Source organism: Eptesicus fuscus, chromosome 14, assembly GCF_027574615.1.
Source record: "Eptesicus fuscus isolate TK198812 chromosome 14, DD_ASM_mEF_20220401, whole genome shotgun sequence".
In the NCBI taxonomy this organism is placed as follows: domain Eukaryota; kingdom Metazoa; phylum Chordata; class Mammalia; order Chiroptera; family Vespertilionidae; genus Eptesicus; species Eptesicus fuscus.
Window position 1 is genome coordinate 383,966 of NC_072486.1, and position 24,105 is coordinate 408,070.

At 47.7% G+C, this 24,105-nt stretch overlaps 2 protein-coding genes across 8 annotated transcripts; one reads left to right on the forward strand and one right to left on the reverse strand.

Moving 5' to 3' along the window:
- Positions 1–245: 245 nt before the first annotated feature.
- PPIA (peptidylprolyl isomerase A) lies at positions 246–3,937 on the forward strand. Its single transcript, XM_054726033.1, has 5 exons — positions 246–368; positions 1,847–1,877; positions 1,973–2,061; positions 2,271–2,443; positions 3,779–3,937. The coding sequence occupies exons 1-5, from the start codon at positions 300–302 to the stop codon at positions 3,909–3,911; spliced, it is 495 nt and encodes a 164-aa protein (XP_054582008.1). The 5' UTR covers positions 246–299; the 3' UTR covers positions 3,912–3,937.
- A 6,174-nt stretch (positions 3,938–10,111) lies between these two features.
- On the reverse strand, positions 10,112–20,224 carry LOC103303598 (histone H2A.V). 7 transcript variants are annotated; one of them, XM_054726209.1, is made up of 5 exons: positions 20,117–20,224; positions 16,982–17,059; positions 14,364–14,477; positions 10,846–10,975; positions 10,112–10,439 (listed from the first exon to the last, which is right to left on the reverse strand). In XM_054726209.1, the coding sequence occupies exons 1-5, from the start codon at positions 20,117–20,119 to the stop codon at positions 10,378–10,380; spliced, it is 387 nt and encodes a 128-aa protein (XP_054582184.1). In that variant the 5' UTR covers positions 20,120–20,224; the 3' UTR covers positions 10,112–10,377. The 7 variants fall into 7 exon arrangements, with proteins under 7 accessions (XP_054582184.1, XP_054582182.1, XP_054582181.1 ...); XM_054726207.1 differs by having other exon boundaries at positions 14,364–14,507; XM_054726206.1 differs by lacking the exon at positions 20,117–20,224 and adding an exon at positions 19,413–19,511.
- Between the last annotated feature and the right edge of the window lie 3,881 nt (positions 20,225–24,105).

Sequence of the window (24,105 nt, forward strand, 5' to 3'; positions counted from 1 at the left end):
GCCCCGGCCCCCGCCCCCGCCCCGACCCCACGCCGCAGTGCGCGAAGGAGCCTGCGGGCGGGAACCTGCCGGGGAACGCCAGTGCGCACGCGCGCCTGCGGTTCCCACCCCCACCCCAGCGCCGCCTCTTCCCATAGGCCGGCAGGACCGTCATTTTGGCCGGCGCGCGGTCGCGATTGGCCAGGGTCGCGGCGCGCGACCGGCAGGGGGCGGGTGCAGGCGCGGCTATAAGAAGGGCGGACGGCGGCGCTCGTGCCGCTTTGCAGACGCCGCCACCCCGAAGCCGCCCGTGACCAGCCATGGTGAACCCTACCGTGTACTTCGACATCTCCGCCGATGGCGAGCCCTTGGGCCGCGTCACCTTCGAGGTCTGGCGGGCGGCGTGGGCGCGCCGGGTGGGCGGGGGTCGGGGCGGCGGCTGAGGGACTCGGGCGGGCGGCCGCCGAGGAGTGCGGCGGCGCCATTTCCTGCGAGGGGCCATTTTGGGAACCGGGGGCGGCGGCAGACAAAGGCGGGGGGAGGGGCGGCCGCGCCCTTCCGGCCGCGCACGTGCTCGGACCGCGAGCCGTTGGCCGCCGCGCGCACCGCGGGCCCTGCGGGTTGGCAACGCCCCTGCCGGACGGCGGGCGCCTCCCTGAGCGCTGGGCGGGCCCCTCGCGGCGGCCGCCCCCCGGGGCGCCTTTCCCTCCCCGGGCCGGGCCCCCGTGACCGCGTCTGGGGCGGGTAGACCGTGCGGTGGGGCCGCCGCGGCCCCGGGCGCGCTCCCGGCCCGGCGGAAGCTGCCGGCGCCGCGGCCCGCCCCCCGCGCGGTGACGACGCCCTTGGGCGAGGCCGGCAGCCGGAGGCCCTACGGCCCGGGCGGCGGCCCTGGACGGTGGGAGCCGCGTCCGCGTTGCCCGGCGTGGCCTGTGCCACCGCCTCTGACGCCCCCGACGCGCGGGATGCGGGGCTTCGTGCAGGTCGAGGGCGCAGGCGTCCTGTCCGCGGCGCCTGGCCGGTGGCGGGCACCTCGGCCTCGTGGGACAGGCGTTTCCGTGCCAGTCGGCCTGCCCGCCTCTGTCTGAGTCACCTCCTGTCAAGCGCCCACGTGGAAACTTGGCCGAGCCGAGAGCTCGGGAACGCGTTTGTGTCGGGTTAGCCACGGGCTCAGTGAAACGGGATAGGGGCCGCGGATCCCTGGGCGAGAATGGCGGCGGGGCTGCCAGGGAGCGGGCCCGCCCCTCGTTACGGTCGGGAGGGGAAGCTGCAGCGGCTCCCCGGGGCCCGGAGCTCCGAGAGGTGTGAGCGCGGAGAGGCGGGGTGGCTGCCGCGGGCGTGTGGCCCTCCCGGCGGAGGGGCTGGTCCGTGCCGAGACCCGCAGGAGGGCTCCTTCCAGGCCGCGGCGGGGGGGGCGCGCTGCTCGGTGAGGCCCGGGAGCCGAGCCGTGGCTGACCGCCCGGAGGTGGTGGCGCCCCCCCACCAGCCACCGACAGGAGCAGAGGCCGCCCCGCGTCTGACATTCCTGTCCTTCAGCTGCAGCCGAGGGTGGGAGGCGATGGCCATGGAGAAGCTGTGTGTCTGTGAGGAGGAGGTGTCAGAACCCTGGGAAGCTCTAAGGCACTTGTGGAAGCTTCACGCTATTTAAGTTATTGCGGGTTCTGCATGTTTGGAGAGTCTTGGGTCTCCGGTTGCCTCACTCGCCCCCACAGGACTTAAGGTTGTCTGGAGCGCTGCTTATTTGGGATTCACAGTCACTACTGAAGCATTCTTTTCTAGTGAGAAAATGAATTGGACTCAGGACTGAGCCCCTAAAGACAGGGGTGGTTGGCAATAAAATAAGTAAGCAAGTGTCATTTTTCTCTTACAGCTGTATGCAGACAAAGTTCCAAAGACGGCAGGTTAGTTCCTTGAACGTTTAATAAAGGCAGTCCCATTTTAATAGTTGTGTATGCATACGTATATCCTTTCTCTCTCTCTCTTTTTTTTTTTATAGAAAACTTCCGTGCTCTGAGCACTGGGGAGAAAGGATTTGGTTATAAAGGTTCCTGCTTTCACAGAATTATTCCGGGATTTATGTGCCAGGTATGAAGTTGATGGATTTTGATTTGGGTTGTTACTTTGGGATCGAGCCAGTACCGTTGAGAATGTGTAAACATGAACTGTTAGTGTTCCTTTTTGGTTTCATGTAAACCTGATCGGTTTCCACTTGAGTTTTGAAGTTTGAACCTTACAGGCTTGGCACGTTTTCCAATTATGTTGCAAAAGTGACAGGTTTCTTTCTTAAATTCTAGGGTGGTGACTTCACATGCCATAATGGCACAGGCGGCAAGTCCATCTATGGGGAGAAATTTGCGGACGAAAACTTCGTCCTGAAACACACAGGCCCTGGCATCCTGTCCATGGCCAATGCTGGGCCCAACACCAACGGCTCCCAGTTTTTCATCTGCACCGCCAAGACTGAGTGGTAAGGACAGCACCCGCAGGGCTGCCGGCTTTCCTGCCGCTGACATCGCTGGGCAGCAGGAGAACATGGATACCTACGAGTTCAGATAGTGGGCTCTAGGGAGCAAGATCCTGTGCAGTGAGCCAGGGCTCTTGGCTGCTGGATAGTTGGCTTAAAAGTAGTGTTTTTAGCCTGAGCGTGTGGGTGAGTGGGTTGTTTCAGCTCATGAACTAGTCGGTAACAGGCTGATGCCTGGTCAGGGCACATTGCCCAGTTTGCGGGGTTGTTTCCCATTGGGGGTTGGTCAGCCAATTGATTACCCTCGTTGATGTTTCTAACGCTCTCCCTTTCACTCTAATCCATGGAAAACATGTTTTTTTTTAAGTAATGTTTTTTTTTTTTTTTTTTTTTTAAATATATTTTATTGATTTTTTTACAGAGAGGAAGAGAGAGGGATAGAGAGAAACATAGATGATAGAGAAACATCGATCAGCTGCCTCCTGCACAACCCCTACTGGGGATGTGCCCGCAACCAAGGTACATGCCCTTGACCGGAATCGAACCCGGGACCCCTCAGTCCGCAGGCCGATGCTCGATCCACTGAGCCAAACCGGTTTCGGCTAAGTAATGTTTTTTTAAAATTATTTTTATTTCAGAGTGGTGGGGGGGGATAGAAAAATGTCACTGATGAGAGAGAATCATTGATCAGCTGCCTCCTGCACAACCCCCTACTGGGGATCGAGCCTGCAACCCAGGCATGTGCCCTTGATTGGAATCGAATCTGGATTTCAGAGAGAGAGACATCAGTGATGAGAATCGTTGGGTATTGAGCCCATAAACCAGGCTTACACCCTGTCCGGGAATTGAACCTCTGATCTGATTCGTAGGTCGACACTCAACGCCGGCCAGGCCTAGGCTAAGAATCTTTTTTTAATCTAATTTGCATGTGTCTTATTGATCCTTCTTAGGGGTCCATGATAAACTTTTTTCCAAGAGGGAGAAAGATATAAAAATAAAAACATCAGAAATAGAGAATCATTGATCAGCTGCCTCTTCTGCACACCCCACATGGGATCAAGCCTGCAACCCAGGACTACCCCCTGACCAGGAGTTGGAACCTTTGACCTGGTTCATAGGTTGACACTCAACCACTGACCCACGCTTGCAAAGCTATTAGGAACTTTTTAGCCTCAGTTGGAGAACCTTAAGCCACTTTTTTGAGTCGATCTATGGTGTTTCCAGTACTTAAGTGCTTGATCAGCTTCCTTTCTGGTGTGCTCTTGGGCATGCACGGTTGGTTTGTGGGGCTCTTTTCTCATCTCAGTGCACAAGGCAGGCTGCTGGTTCTATTTCCAGGTTGGATGGCAAGCATGTGGTCTTCGGCCAGGTGAAAGAAGGCATGGATGTTGTGACGGCCATGGAGCGCTTTGGGTCCAGGAATGGCAAGACCAGCAAGAAGATCACCATTGCCGACTGTGGACAACTCTAATAAATTTGACTTGTGTTTTATCTTTACCACCAGACCATTCCTTCTGTAGCTCAGGAGAGCACCCCTTCACCCCAATTTGCTTGGAATGTTCCATAATCTTTGTGCTCTTGCCAGTTTATTGGGTTCCATAATTTCCTTACCCCTTCCCAGTCTAGCTGGATTACAGAGTTAAGTTTATGATTATGAAATAAAAACTAAACAGTTGTCTGTCCTTGTTTGGGTTAGGGCTTCATTTTAAGCAGTAACTTGTCTTCCAAGGCAACCTTGCTATTTAATTTCACAGAGTAGTTTTTGTTTCCCTAACCTCAGGATGAGTAAAAGGTTCAGTGACACAGGAACCCTGTGCATTGGCAGAAGGAAGCCTGCCCAGGACGAGCCCAGTGGGGGTGCCACCAGGAGCACCCCACCTCGCTGGCTCCTGGAGGGGCCTTGGTTGTCCCAGTAGTCCCTGTCCTGATGCTGTTGAGGGGATAACCAGGTGATGGGCTGCTTGGCCGGGTCCTGCAGAGGCACTGGCCCTCCCTGAGTGGATTGGTCCCGTTTCCTCATGGTGGCTGTGGAGTTCCTCCTCATAGACTAGTCCTAGGTGTGACCACACGCCAAGTCCTTATTCCTCTAACAAGTGTCTGCCGAGCGGTGGATACTAATGTACAAGGCTGGGATTGGAAAGACGGTGGACCAGGAGGTGAAGGGCAGATTGCTAGTTTATGATGGTTTTGCTTCAGATGGTCTCAGCATGTGTAGTAAGATGACCTAGTTGGCATTGCCAAATGGCTTAAGAGTTAACCAGATGGAGCAAAGGTCCCAGCACAGCCTGCGTATTCAAAGCCTGCCTCCAGTTCCCTGTCTGCGCATGAGGGGATAGCTGGGCTCTGGCACCACAGAAAATCTCCAACTCTGGAGGTTTACCTATTTTTTTAGTACATTTTTACTGACTTCAGAGAGAAGTAATCATTGATGTGCTGCCTCCTGCACACCCCTACTGGGGATGAGCCCACAACCTGGGCATGGTGATAGGTGGATGCTCAACCACTGAGCTATGCTGGCTGGTGATCTGAGTCACTGAGGTTTTAACTTTCTTACAGAGAATAGAGACATCAATCTGCTGCCTCCTGCACACCTACTGGGGATGTGCCCGCAACCAAGGCATATGCCCTTGACTTTTCAGTCGCAGGGCAACACTACTGAGCCAAACGGGTTAGGGCCCAGTTCACATTCTGTACAATTGCTTCTCTGCTTCGTGGGGTTGTAAGGACTCTTATCAAACACTTGAGTACATGGGGTTGGCCAGTTTTTGAGGGGACCCCCTGGGGTTTTCAGTGAACCCTAGTGCCTGGCCCCGAGGAGGTCCACAAATACTGGAGGGAACTGTGAAACTTGAACACAGACCATTTTTTAAAAATACATTTTTATTGATGGGGAGAGGGAAAGAAACATGAATGATGGGTATCACTGATCGGCTGCCTCCTACACGCCCCCTACTGGGGATCCAGCCCATAGCCTGGGCACGTGACCTTGACCAGAATTGAACATGTCACCCTTTATTCCTCAGGCTGACGCTCTAGCCACTGATCCAAACGAGCCAGGGTGAACATAGACCATGGTGTGTGTTTTTTTTTTTTCAGAATTCAGAACTTAAAAACTTGTGACAGACATGCAGAAGCATATTGTGTGGGTATCTACTGCTGCATTTCAAATTATCCCAAAACAAAACCCCCTCCGTTCTGGTTGGTGGGGAATCTGAGTACGGCCTGTCTGCGTCCAAAGTCCTCTCGGCTCCATGGGGGAGGGTCTGCTTTGTAGCCTCTTAACGGGTGTTACCCTGCAGGATTGTTCTTTGTCTCCAGGTCTCACCAACCAGGTAAAATTCACTGCTTACAACCTGACACAGAAAGGACTTCCCATCTGCCCTGGCCACGCAGCTCAGTTGCTTAAGAGCATCGTCCCCATACACCAAGGCTGGGGATTCAAGCTCTGGTCAGGGCACCATACAAGCAAGAATCAACCAATGAGTGCATAAGTAAGTGGAACAAGAACGTGTTTCTGCTGTAAAATAGAATATTAAAAAAGGAATACAATCCTGGGACACTAGCCAAATTACAAAGAGGAAATGTTTAAAGCAATTCTTTAGAAAACTAGTAAAAGAACCCTATTCTCTGTTGATTATTGCCTTTTCTATCTCCACTTTGGCTTCCAAAAATGATTAAAAGTTCAGCAGGGACTTGGCTGGTGAGCTCAGTGGTGCAGGTTTGATCCCAGCCCCAGTCAGGGCACCTGTGGGAGGCAACCAATTGATGTGTGTCTCTCACATCGATGTTTCTCCCCCCCCACTTCCCACCCACCCTTCCACTCTCAAAATCAATGGAGAAAATATCCTCAGGTGAAGATTAACAACAAAGAAAAAGTTCACACAGGGATAACAATCCTCTCAGTATAGAAACTTCAAAATACGTACCGAGAAAGTCCATTCAGAATGTTGAAATTTCTTCTTGTAAGTCCAAGAGCAGAAGGGATGACGGGATATCATCCATGGGTGACTCCCAGCAGGGACCTGGATCTGGGCAGGCAGTAAAGGTCAACAGTGAGAGAAGAGCTGACGAGAGAACTTGGGAAAAAAAACAAAAAACTTGACAATCAATGGGGTGGGCTGGCAGCACCCATCCGACCATCAGTCAGTTTTTATATATATATATATATATATATATATATATATATATATATATATATATATATATATAAAATTGATTTTTTACAGAGAGGAAAGGAGAGAGAAACATCAATGAGAAACATCAATCAGCTGCCTCCTGCACACCTCCCACTGGGGATGTGCCTGCAACCAAGGTACATGCCCTTGACCGGAATTGAACCTGCGACCCTTCAGTCCGCAGGCCGACGCTCTATCCACTGAGCCAAACCGGTTAGGGCTTTGCTCATTTTTTAATTGGATTGTCTTCCTTTTGTTAAGTTGTATGAATTCCTTATATATTTCGGATATTAAATCTTTATCAGATGTATCATTGCCAAATATGTTCTCCCATACAGTGGGCTCCCTTTTCGTTTTGTTGATGGTTTCTTTGTGCAGAAGTTTTTTATTTTGATGAAGTCCCATTTGCTTATTTTCTCCTTAATTTCCTTTGCCCTAGGAGCTGTATTCATTTGTAAACAAATTGCTAGATGTCTGAGATTTTGCTGCTTATAGTTTCTTCCAGGATTTTTATGATTTCACAACTTGTATTTAAGTCTTTTATCCATTTTAGTTTTTTCTTTTTCTTTAATAATTTTTTTACAAACCCTTGTGTCGAGGGCTGACTTTCAATAGATCTCAGCGAGGAGCTGCTCTGCTACATACAAAACCCCGACCCAGAAGCAGGTCATCTACGAATGGTTTAGCGCCAGGTTCCCCACAAACGTGCGTTGCATGAAGTGGGGTCGTCGGGGGACCGGCTCCGTGGCGCTGCCAGTATCGTTCCGCCTGGGCGGGATTCTGACTTAGAGGCGTTCGGTCATAATCCCACAGATGGTAGCTTCGCCCCATTGGCTCCTCAGCCAAGCACAGTCACCAAATGTCTGAACCTGCGGTTCCTCTCATGCTGAGCCGGATTACCATGGCAATAACACGTCATCAGTAGGGAAAAACTAACCTGTCTCAGGTGTAAGTTGGTGGTTTAGTTTCATTTTTTTGCATGTATCTGTCCAACTTTTCCAACATTCACTGAAGAGTGTTTTGACTTTGTATGTTCTTGCTTCCTTTGTCAGATGTTACTCGAGCCCCAGCCGGTTCGGTTCAGTGGACAGAGCAGACTGAAGGGTCCTTTCAGTCAAGGGCACATACCTAGGTTTCAGGCTCCTCCCAGGCCCGGCCCGGCCCTGGTCAGGGCTCATGCAGGAGGCAACCAATCAATGTGTTTCTCTCATATCATTACTTTTCTTTTTCTCTTCCACTCTCTAATAATCAATGGAAAAATATCATAGGGTGAGGATTTTAAATATATACCAGAGGTCCGATGCATGAAGATTCGTGCAAGAATGGGCCTTCCTTCCCCTGGCTGCTGGCACCACCTTCGCTCTGTCCAGAGCCGCCTTTCTGCCTTCCCACACTGCCCAGAGGCCCGGAGCCTGCATCGTCACCATGGCGACGACACAAGCGTCCCGCCCTGCCCCCAGCCGTTTGGCACCTGCATATACAAATTAACCCACCATCTTTGTTGGGTTAATTTGCATACTCGATTGGCTGGTGGGCATCGCGAAGGTACAGTCAATTTGCATCTTTCTCTTTTATTAGTGTAGATATATATTGAGTGTAATGACTTGGGTCAATTTCTAGGGTCTGTTCTCTTCCATTGACCTATACTAGTATGCCTGTTCTTATGCCAGTACCAGGCAGTTTTGATTATAGTGGCTTTTTAGTATAACTTGATATCTGGTATTGTGATCCCTCTAATTCTTTTTTTTTTTAAATCTTCACCCGAGGGTATTTTTTCCATTGATTTTTTGGGAGTGGAAGGGAGGGAAAGACAGAAACATTATTGTGAGAAACACAAACATATCAATTGGTTGCCTCCTGCAGGAGCCCTGAACAGGGCCTGGACCAGGGTAAAGCCTGCAACCAAGGTGCATGCTCTTAACAGGAATTGAACCTGGGACCCTTTGGTCCGCAGGCTGATGCTCTATCCACTGAGCCAAACTGGCTTGGGCTCATTGACCTTTTGCATTGTTTTTTTAGTCTCTGTCATTTATTTCTGCTCTAATCTTTATTATTTCCTTCCTTCCACTTACTCTGGGCTTTTCTTATTCTCTAAGCTGTAGTGTTAATTGTTTTTTCTTGTTTTTTGAGATAGTACTGAACTTCCCTCTCAGAACTGCTTTTGCTATGTCCCAGAGATTTTGGGTTATGTGTTAATTTTCACTTGTTTCCAGGGAGTTTTTATTTGATCTCATTGGTAACCCATTCATTGTTTTTGTGTGTTTTTTTTTAAATATTTTATTGATTTTTTACAGAGAGGAAGAGAGAGGGATAGTTAGAAACATCGATGAGAGAGAAACATCAACCAGCTGCCTCCTGCACACCCCCTACTGGGGATGTACCCGCAACCAAGGTACATGCCCTTGACCAGAATCAAACCCGGGACCCTTCAGTCCACAGGCCAACGCTCTATCCACTGAGCCAAACCGGTCAGGGCCATTCATTGTTTAATAACATGTTATTTAGCCTCCATGTGTTTGAATGTTTTTGAGTGTTTTTATTTTAGTTGATTTCTAATTTCATTCCATTGTGATCTGTGACGATCAAAAGAGGTGGGTCTCTTGTAGACAGTATATAATTGGGTCACGTTTTTGCATCCATTCAACTACCCTATGTTTTTTGTTTAAGACTTCCAGGCAGAAAATACTTTCTGAAGTACCACTAACTGGTACATTATATAAAATTTAAAAGTTACTTAGAAACTGACAAAGAAAAATAAGTTTAACCTTTTACACTCAGATGTTGAGTGTGACTCAACACGGTTAGCATCGGTAGCAGCTCGAGAAAAAAGCAAGCGAGTGCAAAGGGTTAAAAATGTACAAATTACTGAACGTTACTGTGTCAATAAAAGACCACTAAAAATTTTAATTTTAAGCCCAAAGTGGAAAACTCTGATAAATTTAACTTCAAATCTAGGTAATAGTGTGGGCTCTGAAGTCAGGCAATCTAAGTTTGTATCCCAGCTCTGCCATTTCTATCTACTAACCCAGTGTTTTCTGGCAAACCATTTAATTTCTGTGGGCCTCAGGTTCCACATATTTAAAGTGGGGGTAATAAAGTTTCTGGGTCAGTAAAGCACTTAGCACAGGGCCTGCCATACAGTTAATCAAATAGTTCCGCTGTCCTAGTTCAACAATTTTAAGTGCACGTTTTCATATTCTAACATTTCTAAAACTGGTATGCATCTATCAATGGTAGATCACGGTTAATGGGCAGTTTTTCTTTCTTTGGTAGTATGTAAAAATGGTGCACACTGGAAATGGATAGCATCTAAGACTCAAAATAATATGGTATCAATCATGGTAAAGCTATATTATTCCCAGATTCTATTTTAAGATTATTCTGAATATAGAAAAAAAAAAAAAGATTCTGAGTATATAACCAATTTAAAAATTTAAATATTTCATATGAGTAAAGTATTCCCAACACATCACAAACAGAACAGATTTTAGACAAATCATTTTTGTAAAAAATGGTTTATCAATTCCATTTTTGTATAAAATACATGGGAGAAAGCCAGCCAATCAACACACAACTGTTGCCACGTGAAAAGATACTTTTATCAAACTTCGAGTCTAAGAATGTACAAATGTTTCTCTAACCATGTCTACAGTAATTGTCTATGCTGTTCCATTTAACTTTTTAAAATTCCATATATCCCCAATATTTCTTCTGTCCTAGTTACAGTACAATGACAGGGAGGAAGAGAGTTAAAACAATTCTCTAAGCAGTTTTCTGCTGACCCTTCTTTCCAATCAGAGACTTATGGATGTGAGGGATCACACCTAGAATGAAATTAAAAAAATGAATTATTAAAAAGAACATAAGCTGGCTGTATCGAACTACTTCAGTACCTCAAACCAAAAAGAGCAATTCTACAAAGAGTAAAATTTACTGAAGTCCCCTCTCATGTCTGCTCCTATTTATCATCTATACCAAGGGGGGGCCCCACCTCAAGGTCCGAGAACTCCCCTAGGACTGTACGTATAAAGTGATGTGATTCCATGTGCTTTTGGGGAGAAGAATAACCACAGCTTTCAAGAGGTTCCAAAATGACCCAAAAAGGGTTAAGGGACACCAACTTACACCTCACCTTCACTGATCCTGACTCACCTGATCGCCTCATAGAGGATCGACATTTATAATCAGAAAGGCCAACAGCAACTAGTCTGAAGGGGTGCTAATACGTACCACCCCCGGCTATGGTGGCCTTGATGAGAGAATCCAGCTCTTCATCCCCACGGATGGCGAGCTGTAGGTGGCGGGGAGTGATGCGCTTCACTTTGAGGTCCTTGGAGGCGTTGCCTGCCAGCTCCAGCACCTGCAAAGCACCGGGCGACAGCACGTCAGCCAAGGGGGTGTGGAGGGTTCAGTGTGGACTGCGTTTATAGCTAAAAAGATCACTACGGCATCTGTACATAAGACACACAAAATGTTAGAAACAAATAGTACACTTTTCTTTTTCCTACTTTTTAATGAATTCTGGATATCTATTAATGCTCCTCCAACAATGGATTTGGCATTGGACAGGAATATAAACATGCGAACAAGTCCCATCCAATATATTTGAACACAATCATATCCTAGAGAACAGATACTCTGTTTTCCTAAGTACCCTTGGAGGAGAGGTCATAGGAATGTTCAACAATTCCAAAATCCATTCTTTTTCATATTTTTATAGTGCTTTTATAGAGCTCTCATTATTTCATTTGGCTTTTCAATATTCATTTTCTATAAGAGCACTAGAGACTTCAGCAAAAAGCTATTACTATAGAAAAAAGTAAGGCCAAGGGATATTTTTCCTCAGCCAAGATTCTAAATGTGGACATCTAGAAAACCATGTAGTCTATTTCTGTATAACCTTTAATGGCTAGAACTTATTTCCTAGCACTTGTAGAAAAGATGAAAAATATAATTCAAAAAATTTTAGTCACCCTGGCTGGTATGTTCAATGGTTAATGTCAGCACATGGACCAATGTTTCTCTTTCTCTCTCCCTCCACTGTCTAAAAATGAACAGAATTTTAAAGTTATTTTTACTCAGAGTTTTTAACATCACTGGGCCATATTATACTAGTATGTACACAATAAGCTAGAAGCCCTTTATAGACTGCACTGGCATCATAAACCCTTTGACAGACTACAAAAATTACTCCACAGGCCCTCTGCACTTAAGAGCATGGGAAGCCTTCTTGTACATCTGAAGTAACTGGCATGCTTTAAAATCCACCAGAATCCCATCTCATTTTCCTTCAGAGTCTGGCCTGGCACCAGTATCCTTTTTTAAAAAAAAAAGAAAATTATTGATTTGAGAGGAAGGGAGAGGGAGAGAGAAACATCAGTGATGAGAATCATGGATCGGTTGCCTCCTGCATACCCCCTAATGGGGATGGAGCCCGCAACCCAGGCATGTCCCCTTGACTTGAAATCGAGCCCAGGACCCTTCAGTTCGAAGGCCGATGCTCTCTCCACGGATCCAAACCAGCTAGGGCCACCAGTATCTTCTGAGAGCTCCCGAAGTGACCCTAGCAGGAAGCCAAGGTTAGAAAGTGATGACCTCTACTAATGACTAAATTATTTTCTATACCTGTACTAACAATGAAACCCCAAACTTATATATCTGAAAATATGTCAACTGCTTCTGATTACTGTCGAATCTTAACTTAATCAAATGTAGTCAAAGTTCCTAAGAATAAAGAAAATGTAGTTCAGATGGAACTTGAACATTCTGAGCTAGGAGACTAGGCCTCTAGATGTGAATTAAATGTGTACCTTTCTGAAAAGTCTGCAGCTAAACAAAAACTGGTGTAAGACTGATAAGGGAGGAAGGGGAAGAGAGGTTCTCAACTAGTTCCATATTGCCAAAACGAAACCCCTGGTTCACCATAGAGCAAAGCTGAAACTACTGGTAATTCAATCTTATTTATTTATTCCCGCCGCACCCCCCCCCCAAAAAAAATCTGGATTTTTTTCCTGAGGGCAATGGAAAGCCTCTGGAGAAGTGTCATTCATATATATAATTTTATTGATTTTTGCTTTTATTTTTTAAATAGATTTTGATTGATTTCAGAGAGAAAGGGAGAGAGAAAGGGAGAGAGAAATAGAAACATCAGTGAGAATCATTGATCAGCTGCCTTCTGCAAGCCCCCTACAGGGGATCCAGCTCGCAACCCAGGCATGCACCCTGAACTGGAATGGAACCCAGGACCTTTCAGTCTGCAGGCCGACACTCTATCCACTGAGCCAAACCAGCCAGGGCTAATTTTATTGATTTTCAAAGAGAAAGGAAGGGAGAGGGAGAAAGAGAAACATTGATGTGAGAGCAGAACATCGATGGGCCATCTCCTGCACATACTCCCTACTGGGGATTGAACCCAAAACCTGGGAATGTGCCCTTACCAGAAATCGAACCCGTGACCTTGGTGTATCGGGATGATGCTCTAGCCAACTGAGCTACCTGGCCAGGGCCACCAGCAATTTAATCTTAAATGTTCAATGGGACACAAATGACCTGGATGAGGTTAATGAAATGACAGCAAAGATAATTAACACATAGTTTGACCCTAAATCTTTCTCAAGTAAAAACCCACCTTCTGTTTCTACTAGGCTGGCTACCTCTGCCACTTGACTTGCTTGGGATACAGATCATGGAGTTTCGTGGCCAACCACGTTTTCCTTAGGAGGGGCTAGGATGGAGGAAGTGGTGGTCCATGACCCAGGAAATAAGAACTCTTGCCCAGCCATAGCCCGTGTGGCTCAAATTGGTTGGGCACCAAAAGGTTGATGTTTTGATTCCTAATGGGGGCACATGCCTGGGTTTTGGGCTCCATCCCAGGTACGGGGGGTGCAGGAGCAGGCAATTGATGTTCTGCTCTCACATCAATATTTCTGTCTCTCTCTCTAAAAATCAATTTTTAAAAATCTTTAAAAAAAATTCCTGGTCAGGGCACATATTTGGGTTGCATGCTTGATCCCCAGGAGGTGGCATGCAGGAGGCAACCAATCAGATGTTCCTCTCTCATCAATGTTTCTATCTCTCCCTCTCCCTTCCTCCCTCAAAAAAAAAAAATAAATAAATATATATATATCAATTAAAGACATTTAAAACACCACCACCACCACAAAAAACAACTCTTGCCCAAGTAACTTACCTTCCCGAAATGTGAAGCTAAGCACAATATAGCATATTATTCATAAAATCATGCATAGAACCAGAATGATTATATCTTTTATCAAATTTTGTATTATATTTGTGATTTTTAAAAATGTATTATCACACTGGCAAACCTTTCCCCCACCCCAAATCTTTATTAAGAGATTATGCTGTAACTTCTACTGATTATATACTTACTTCAGAGTTCACTCATAGTATTTAAATTCCTTTGGCAGTCACTTAAAAATATGGATGGATGACCCTTGCTTAATGTTACGAACGAGTAAACCAAGGTTCCTTTGAGACTGGTACTGGGTAACAGGCTGATTAGGACATCTAAAACTGCTACCAGCAGGGAGCATGCAGGAGGCAGCAGACTGATGTTTCCATTTTTCTCCCTCTCCCTTCCTCTCTCTAAAATCAATAAAAACATATTAAAAAAAAAGAGAGAGACCAACAAGCAGATTTGTCTTTTTTGTTTTAAACTCATATTCCATGGTTCCAGCCTTCTCTAGTCTAGTACTTTTGGATTTCCATGTCTAACATCCCCTACACACCTCAGCAGTGAGGTACTCCAGGATTGCGGCACTGTACACGGCCGCGGTGGCGCCGACCCTTCCGTGGCTTGTGGTGCGAGTCTTCAAATGTCTGTGGATGCGGCCCACGGGAAACTGAAAGAGACACCGTCTGAATGGGAGGGACTGAAGAGCATTAACAGCACACCACTGAGTGTAACCAAAGGCAAATGACTGAGTAAAGCATAAGTTAAAAAATTTGATTACCCATATTAGAAGCCAAACTTATTTGGCAATGAACAGTCCTAGGGCCTGTGTGTTGTGTCCTAGTATTTAGCCCCAAATCTTCATGCCTGCTTTTACCCTCCTGAGAAGAGAATCAAAGTCCAAAGAACAAACCACCACAGGGCTTTAGGACTAGTTTCTGCATCAACGGAAGGTCACCGTAAGATGGAGAGAAGCTGCCGTGCAGTCATCACCTGCACATCCCATGTGGCCTCACCGCCACATTCATGTCCTGTTAATTCCTTCACCTAGCAGCCTCGTGCGACTCTGAACCTCCAACACGTTCCTTCAGCCTCAACTCCATTCAGTGTTTCAAGAGGAGACCTGACAAAAAGCAACACCATTCGGTAACACGCTGTATTAAATATGTAAGGTCTTAACTACGTGGGTTTGATTACAGAAACTAACAAAGTATTCTCTAAAAAAAACAACCAACACCCTTCTTTCATTGTGACTCTCTACTTTCTGAAAACGGGTCCTTTCTCATTCCCAAAATAGCCTCATCCCCCTGATCTGCACCCTTTACTGTTCTCTACCCACTTTTTATGGATCCTCCTCACCCTGTTCCTCCCCACAGGCTCCTCTCCTGCACACTTCACTGAGAACCTCTCATACGTCTAATCAAGTGTTTCCAGTGACAGCCCAGGTGCCTGCTTTCCGAAGGCAACATTTAAAAGCAAATCCGGAAACCCTTTCTTTCTTGTCATCTATTTTCTCCCAAACACTAGCACCATTCTTGAAGACCAGGGTAACACTTTAATGACCAAATGTATTAGCCGCCTCCAGATGGCAACCTTCTGGAGAGGAGAAAAGGCAGGATTTGGGGTGGGTGCAGCAGGACCCAGGCCTTGCTCCCCAACGCATCCTCAGTGCCTGGCTTGTCCTCTGCAGAGAGCAGGACCTCAAACACCAGGGCTCCTTGGGTTGCAGGTTACAGAGCTCTAATACGAACTCCCAACTCTGCTACTCGGCAGGCTTCTCTGTGTTTCTCAGGGGTTCACCCTATCCTTGTGTTGCTTTCTTATGCTCTACTTGGAAACTCATTTACAGCATGAACTACCAATTTTACAGAAATGATTTTAAATTTGTAGTTATTTCTATCATCTCACTTGGAAAGCTGGACTCAAATCTACAACTTTTGGACATTTTCATGTGGATGTTTTGGTAGAACTCCAAAATGACTCCACTTAAATTCTTAAATCTTCTAACATATCCTTACCACAAGCTCCTGTGTCCCTTAGTTCTGAGGCTTACAGAAACCTTTGACTTACAACACCATACCTCTCCTCCCACTTTCTGGGAGTACATGAATGCCTCCTGTTCCTATCTTTCCCACTTCCATTCAAGTATGTATTACCTTACTCCTAGCACCACTGCAACAGCCTCCACCTGCCTTCCACCTCCCACTTCAAATAAATCGAATAGAAATTTACATGAGTTAAAACATAGAATGTACCCATCAAGTTTAAGTTCCCGTCCCCTTCCTGCAGTACCACCTAGATCAGGTCAGCCTCTCGTTCAAAAACTTTCAGTGGCTCACCACTGCCAAGAGGATAAAATCCAAACCTTACAGTCTGGCCTTTGAACTTTCCTGTTTACAAACTGTCTCATATGCACAGAATAATTCTTACTCATCCAGAAAATTTTTAATTTGTGGACTAAAGGTGCAATTATTCAAATAGATGAAGTTTGAAAGTATTTAGTATTTTGATACAATTTATAAAATAATCAGAAACATAGTTATAATCTAGAAATAATAGATTTTAAGAGAGCAAAATTACCCAATTTATTTAAGACCTCTTCATAACTGTTCTAGTTTGGAAGAAGAGAATACAAATTAAAAGATAATTGCTTTATGATTTAAATTTTGACCAATTAACCTCATTATTAAAGGTCAGTATATTTTTATAATTATTGAAAGTTCTATGGGTTGTGAAATTACAACAGTAAAAAATTTAATAATGAATTACAATATCATAGACTAGAGGCCCAGTGCATGATTGAATCATGCACGTGTAGGGTCCCCTACACGCTTTCGATCGCGGGGGAGCTGGGTGCCTGTCCGCTGGTGCACCAGGCCTTTCGGAAGCCTCCGGCGCAGCAGAGGCTTCCGAAAGGCATGGTGTCGGAGCAGACAGGCACCCAGCTCCCCCGCTTTTGATGATCCGCAGCGGGACGTGAGCTCGCTGCCCCAGAGGCCCCTTCTGTCCCGCAGCACAGCCATGGCGCAGATGCGAGCTCAGCGTCCTGCCAGCCCAATCGGCTACCCCGGCCACCCCGAGTCCTGCCCCTTGCACCTCCCTCTGGCCCAATCGTGGGCGTAGCGGAGTGATAGTAATTTACATATTACCATTTTATTAGGTAGGATACATTACCTGTAGCCCAGCTCTCTGTGAGCGAGACACTGCCTTAGCCTTGGCCTTCCCACTGTCCTTACCAGCTTTGCCTCCAGCCTATGTGAAAAAAGACTCCAGGTAAAGATGCTATTTCAAAATACTCAGAAAACAAAAATTTTCTAATTTTATTTTAGTCAGTTAAAAAAAATCTAGGTGGCCAAAACCGGTTTGGCTCAGTGGATAGAGCGTCGGCCTGCGGACTGAAGGGTCCCAGGTTCGATTCCGGTCAAGGGCATGTACATTGGTTGCGGGCATATCCCCGGTAGGGGGTGTGCAGGAGGCAGCTGGTCAATGTTTCTCTCTCATTGATGTTTCTAGCTCTCTATCCCTCTCCCTTCCTCTCTGTAAAAAATCAATAAAATATATTTTAAAAAAAAAATCTAGGTGATCTTCTTCCTCAATTTTATATAAATTATAAAATTTATATAATTTATATAATTAAAATTATAAAATATACATACAATATACATGTGTTATATCACCACTTACTAATTTATTTAAAATGAAGTCAAACCTTACTTAAATGAAATTGCTAAAAATTTGAACATATTTTTCAAATTTCAGACTGAAGAATCTTCATGTCAACATATAATTTCCACAAGAACATTCAGAACTTAGCTCTTCTAGGAGGAAACCAGTAAAAAAATAAAAAAATAATAATAATAACATCCATGAACAGTGTGGCTTAGTTGGCTGGAGAATCTTACAGTACACCAAAGGTAGCCGGTTTGATCCCCCTGTCAGGGCACATATAAGAATCAACTGCCGAGACCGGTTTGGCTCAGTGGATGGAGCGTTGGTCTGCGGACTGGAGGGTCCCAGGTTCGATTCCGGTCAAGGGCATGTACATTGGTTGCGGGCACATCCCCAGTGCGGGGTGTGCAGGAGGCAGCTGATCGATGTTTCTCTCTCATCGATGTTTCTGGCTCTCTGTCCCTCTCCCTTCCTCTCTGTGAAAAATCAATAAAATATATTAAAAAAAAAAAAAAAAAAGAATCAACTGGTGAGCCCTGCCAGTGTGGCTCAGTGGTTGAGCCCCATCTATGAACCAGGTCAGGGTTCGATTCCCAGTCAGGGTACATGCAGGGGCTGTGGGCTCAATCCCCAGTGGGAGGTGTGCAGGAGGCAGCCAATCCATGATCCTCTCTCATCATTGATGTTTCTCTCTCTTTCCCTCCCTGAAATCAATAAAAATATAATTTTATTTTTTAAAAAATAGATTTTAATGATTTTTTACAGAGAGGAAGGGAGAGGGAGAGAGTTAAACATCGATCAGCTGCCTCCTGCACACCCCCCACTGGGGATGTGCCTGTAACCAAGGTACAAGCCCTTAACTGCAATTGAACCCGGGACCATTCAGTCCACAGGCCGACACTCAATCCACTGAGCCAAACAGGTCAGGGCAATAAAAATATATTTAAAAAAAAAATCAACCGATGAATGTGTAAATAAGTGGAACAAATCGATGTCTGTCTTTAATATAAATTTTTATAAAATCAACTGTGGCCCTAGCCAGTTTGGCTCACTGGATAGAGCGTCGGCCTGGGGACTGAAGGGTCCCAGGTTCGATTCCAGTCAGGGGCATGTACCTTGGTTGCTGGCACATGCCCAGTGGGGGGTGTGCAGCAGGCAGGTGATCGATGTTTCTCTCTCATCAATGTTTCTAACTCTCTATCCTCCCCCTTCCTCTCTGTAAAAAATCAATAAAAATATATTTTAAAAGAAAAATGAAGCTATTTAAAAAAAAAGTCAACTGTGTATAGTCCTCCTAAGTGCATGTCTCTGTTAATTTAATGTTTATTTCTGAAAACCATATATTAAAAAAAGAGACTGTGACAGCAATTAGAAGCAGGAAAAGTCTAAGAATTAATTCATGTCGCTTCCTTAAATTTTTTTATTTCTGAGGTCAGTCAAGTAACAATATATTCTCACTTACTCCTCACAGAAATCTTTGCCCTGGTATAAAACATTTAAAAACCGTCCTAGCTTGTTTGCTCAGTGGATAGAGCATCCGCCTGCAGACTGAAGGGTCCCGGGTTCGATTCTGGTCAAGGGCACAGGCCCAGGTTGCGGCTGGATCCCCAGTGGGGGGCGTGCAGGAGCCACCTGATCAATGATTCTCTCTCATCTTTGATGTCTCTCTCTCTCTCTCCTCCTCCCTTCCTCTCTGAAATCAATAAAAATATATTAAACAACAACAACACAAAAAAACCTCTCAACTGGTGCACGGTCTAATATTCTACTCACTGTCTATGGATTATGAACTAAACTATCATGAACTAAAAGCCACCACGGGCAAAACACCGCCGGCTTCCCAGCTTACTCCTACGCCGCTTCCACCTCCTGTCTAACCCACCATGGCTACCGGTTTGCTTTCTAAGGGGCAGGTACAAAATCAGTCTTTAGAAACCTGGTCATTACACGGCGGTCCCCAAGGCTGGAGGTCAGACTGCCATGGGCCTGTGCGTGCTGCCGGGGACAGACCACCAGCGCCGCGCTCGTCTCTCATCCTCACCGAGGACGTGCTGATCGGTTTCAGGGCGGAAGGGAGAGGGAAACATCGATCCGTGCGCGCCCGACGGGGGGTCGGATCCGCAACCCTGCGGTGCCCGGGACCCGCTCCGATCCACCAGCGACACCGGCCGGGGCAGGCACGGTCCGTGTTTCACCGCGACCACCGGATCGGGACCGAGCCGGGCTCTGCCCTCGGCAGGACACTCCAACACTAACGGACGCGGCTGACTTCCGCTCCAGTTTAAAACCCTACGGGCCCGCTGACAACTCAGCGCCTCCGGTATTTTTAGCGGCCGGGCAAGGGGCACCGGTGCACGGCACTCGGCTGGGGCGCGCGTGACCCCGGGAGCACCGGCGGGGCCCGGCGGCCGGACCTGCGCCTCGCGCGCCCGCGGAAGGGCTTCGGCTCCGGGGCCGCAAGGCCCTTCGATGAGTTGGGGACCCGCGCGTCCCCACGGAGCGCTGCGTCCCAGCCCCACGGCGCGCCACTCAGCACCCAGACGCGCTCGCCGGCGGCGGGGGTGCTGCCGCCCGCTCAGGCCGCCCGGCCTCGGCCCGCCCGCCGCCTCCCGCCCGCCCCGCCGCCGCCCCCGCCCTCACCATAGTCTCGGCCGCTCCCGCCCTCGCTCCCGCCGAGCCGCCGCCGCTGCTCCCGCAGCACCGACCGCCGCTGTCGCCGCCGGAGCCCGGACAATAACCGGGGCCCGCCTCGCGCCGCCCCGACCAATAGCCGCCCGCTTTGCTAGTTTGAACCGCGGCGGCCGCCCAATCGCACGTCTCCTTCTATGCAGACCCCGCCCCCCGGCACCTCCTCCCTAACGGCTGTTTGTTTTTGCACACGGCACGTGGGGGCGGGGCCTCCAGCCTCCACTGGGACGTGCAAGTGAGCGAGTAGGGGCGGGGCCTCGCGCCGCTCTCCGCCTGTGTCCGTGGCAGAGCCTGATGAGCGGAGCGATGGACCAGTGAGGGTGGACGGTGGGTGGATATTAGCCAATGAGAACATCGCCCGCGAGCAAGGGAGGCGGGCCTCAGGAGACCACAGCGGGATTAGCCAACGAGAAGCGACTGGAGGGCGGCGGCGGTTTTCCCGCGCGTTCGCGGAGTCCGCTCTCCCGCTCTGAACTTCTTGGGAGGGAGAGGCTGTGGGCGTCGCCTGTGCCCGCGGGGCTTATGACTCCCGGGCGTGTACGGGTGAGCGGGGCTCGTGTCGCGGCGGACGCTGACCCCGGCCGGCATTTCACAGGTCTCACCAGGTGGGCGGCCCGGCCCCACGGTGTGAAGGACCCTCTGACAGGAGGGAAGGTAACGAGGGCTGAGGTGAGGAAGGAGGCCTGAGCCGGAGGCGTGGGGGGAACCTAGAGCCTGGAAGTTAACGGACTGCGCCCGCGCCTCCTTTCCCGCCTGAGCGACCTGCCGGGATGTCCCTGGGAGCCTGTCCCCGGTCACGGGAAGCAGACGCGCGGGGGGATGTCATGGCGCAGGCCCCGCAGTGCCGTCGCCTGGCCACCACGTGCGCTCGCACTCAGCTCCGCGCTGTCAGCCGTGGCCACTTCCGTCCTCGTCACAGCCCTCCCCTTCCTTCCCTCATCGACCCCTCTTTCCGTAAACACAGCTCTCGGCATGTTTTCCTTAACCTGGTTGACTCGGACAAGATCCAAATCCCCAGAAGGCTCTGCATCTCCTGGCCCCGCGTGCTTCGGTGCCCTTGGTTTTGCCTTTGCTGGAAACAGCCCCCATGGCAGCTTCTCGCCAGCTGACCGAGTCACCCTTCAGGTGTCAGCGAAGACTTCCTCCCTCCCGGCCTCCGGACACTCTCGCCTGGATGGGGTGCCGGCCCCCGGGATCTGCCACCTCAGCTCTTATTGCCCGAATTGCATTGGTTTCCGTCGCACGGCGTCGTCGTGAGGCCTGGGGCAGTACCAGGCACCCGTAAAAGTCACTTGGCAAAGGAAGGGAAACGATGACATTCTTTAAAGCCACTGAGAGTCATTTAGTGGGAAGGCTTGAGTTTGACTACAGACTCCTTCACTCACTAGTGCTGTGACCTGGACCAGCTATTTCACATCATCAGGCCCGTTTTGTCCTATGTAAAACTGGAAACCAGAAAGTCACAGTAATCAAGATAGTGTACTGGCCCCTAGCCGGTGTGGCTCAGTGGATAGAGCGTCGGCCTGCGGACTGAAGGGTCCTGGGTTCCATTCCGGCCAAGGGCACATGCCTGGGTTGTGGGCTCGATCCCCAGTGGGGGGCGTGCAGGAGGCAGCCGATCAAATGATTCTCTCTCATCATTGATGTTTCTATTTCTCTCCCTCTCCCTCTCTGAAATTAATAAAAATATATATTTTTTAAGACTTAAGAAAAAAAAAGTGTACTGGCATAAGGATAGACATAGGCACCAAGCATGAAATAATTTTCGAGGGAATGCTAACTTCTTAACAGGAACTTCATATTGTCTCCACTCTCCACCCCTCAGCCTTCCTGTCATGGGTTGAGATTTCCAGGAAAATGTGGTTAGGTTGAAATAAACTGGTTCTCATCACAGACAAAGTAGTCCCTTTACTGATTTCTATGTCCTGTTTAGAGGTGGGAGAGTGTGTTTAATGATCATTGACTCTTCCAACAAATTGCACTTGGCCCAGAGGAGCTCCATTGCCCACAGTCACACTCCTTTTCAGCGGGCAGCCTCCCTCCAATGACTGATGGATATTTTGCCCTAATTTGGGACAACTCTGAAGGGCCCTTCCAGCTGCAGGTTTTCCTGGGTGATTAACACTGCATCCCAGTTTAACTTCTCCCTCTACTTAATCCTGCTTCCTTCATTTTCTCAGTCATGTTGCTAAGAGCATTCCATAGTAAACTTCTCTAAGGTAAATCCCCGTGTAAAAGTCTGTTTTCTGAGAAATCTGACCTAAGACAATGGCTTTTCTATGCAATTATTTAATCAACTTTTTAAAAATATTTTTTAAAATTAATTTTAGAGAGGAAAGGAGCGATGGAAACATCAGTGATGAGAGAGAATCATGGATCGGCTGCCTCCTGCACCCCCCTACTGGGGATTGAGCCGGCAACCCGGGCATGTGCCCTTCCCCGGGGAATCAAACTGTGACCTCCTGGTTCATAGGTCGATGCTCAACCACTGAGCCATGCCAGCTGGGCTATTTAATCAACTTTTGAATGAGCAGTATATTCACATGTCCAAAATGTTAAAGGTACAAAGAACTTCCATTTACAATAGCATCTAAAAGAATAAAATACTCGGGAGTAAATTTCACAAAAGAAGCACAAAATTTATACTCTTTCTTAATGTGTTTTTATTGATTTCAGAGAGGGAGGGAGAGATAGAAACATCAATGATCAAAGATAATAATTGATCAGCTGCCTCCTGCATGCCCCACACTGGGGACTGAGCCCAAAACCTGGGCATGTGCCCTGATGGAATCAAACCATGACCTCCTGGTTGATAGGTCAGTGCTCACACCACTGAGCTGGGCTATACCCTCTTTTTTAATTATTAAAAAATTTATTTCAGAGAGAGGGAGAGAAAGGTAGAAACATCAATAATGAGAGAGAATCATTGATCTACTGTTTCCTGCATGTCTCCTCCAGTGGATCGAGCCCACAACCCAGGGATGTGCCCTGATTGAGAACTGAACCATGACTTCCTGGTTCACGGGTCAATGCTCAGCCATTGAGCTACACTGGTAGGCAAGATTTATACTCTTAAAACTACTAAACATTGTTGGATAAACTAAAGATCTAGGAGAATCACAGCTTGCTGCTTTGTAGAAATTGACAAGACCATTCTAAAATTCATGTGGGAATGCAAGAGAACCAGAATAGCCAAAATAATCTTGAAAAATAATTAAGTTGGAGGATGCACACTTCTCAATTTCAAAACTACAAAGTTACAGTAATCAAGATAGTGTACTGGCATAAGAATAGACATACACGAAATGGAATATATTAGAGCCCTATGGTCATTTGATATTTGACAAGGATGTCAAAAAAAGTCAATGGAGAGTCCTGGCTGGGTAGATCAGTTGGTTAGAGAGTCGTCTAAAATGCTGAAGTTGCCCTGGTCAGTTTGACTCAGTGGATAGAGCGTCGGCCTGCAGACTCAAGGGTCCCAGGTTCGATTCCGGTCAAGGGCACGTACCTTGGTTGTGGGCACATACCCAGTAGGGAGTGTGCAGGAGGCAGCTGATTGATGTTTCTCCCTCATCAATGTTTCTAACACTCTATCCCTCTCCCTTCCTCTCTGTAAAAAATCAATAAAATATATTAAAAAAACAACAACAACAACCAACCAGAGAAACCAAGATGGCGGCATAGGTAAACACCTAAACTGCTGCCTCGCACAACAATTTCAAAACTACAACGAAAAGACAAAATGAACATCATCCAGAACCACAGGAAAGCTGACTGAGTGGAAATTTTACAACTAGAAGGAAAGAGGAAAGCACACGGAGAATCAGAGGAGCCTCAAAAGGCTGAGGTAGAGACACGCACACGGGTGGCTGAGTGCCTGGCTGGCTTTCTCTAGCGGGAAGGAGACAAAAGCTCCCGACTGGCCCTAGCTGGTTTAGCTA

Bases quoted from the DNA above. Each gene is read 5' to 3' on its own strand.
- LOC103303598 (XM_054726206.1), bottom strand. From the start codon at position 19,511: ATGAGAGACGAGCGCGGCGCTGGTGGTCTGTCCCCGGCAGCACGCACA. The intron at 17,060-19,412 runs GTTTCTAAAGAC...TTTTTCACATAG, and splicing joins GACCGCCGTGTAATGACCAG to GCTGGAGGCAAAGCTGGTAA. The intron at 10,976-14,363 runs GTGTGTAGGGGA...GGTGCTTTGCAG, and splicing joins TGGAGTACCTCACTGCTGAG to GTGCTGGAGCTGGCAGGCAA.
- PPIA (XM_054726033.1), top strand. From the start codon at position 300: ATGGTGAACCCTACCGTGTACTTCGACATCTCCGCCGATGGCGAGCCC. The intron at 369-1,846 runs GTCTGGCGGGCG...TTTCTCTTACAG, and splicing joins TGGGCCGCGTCACCTTCGAG to CTGTATGCAGACAAAGTTCC. The intron at 1,878-1,972 runs GTTAGTTCCTTG...TTTTTTTTATAG, and splicing joins CAAAGTTCCAAAGACGGCAG to AAAACTTCCGTGCTCTGAGC.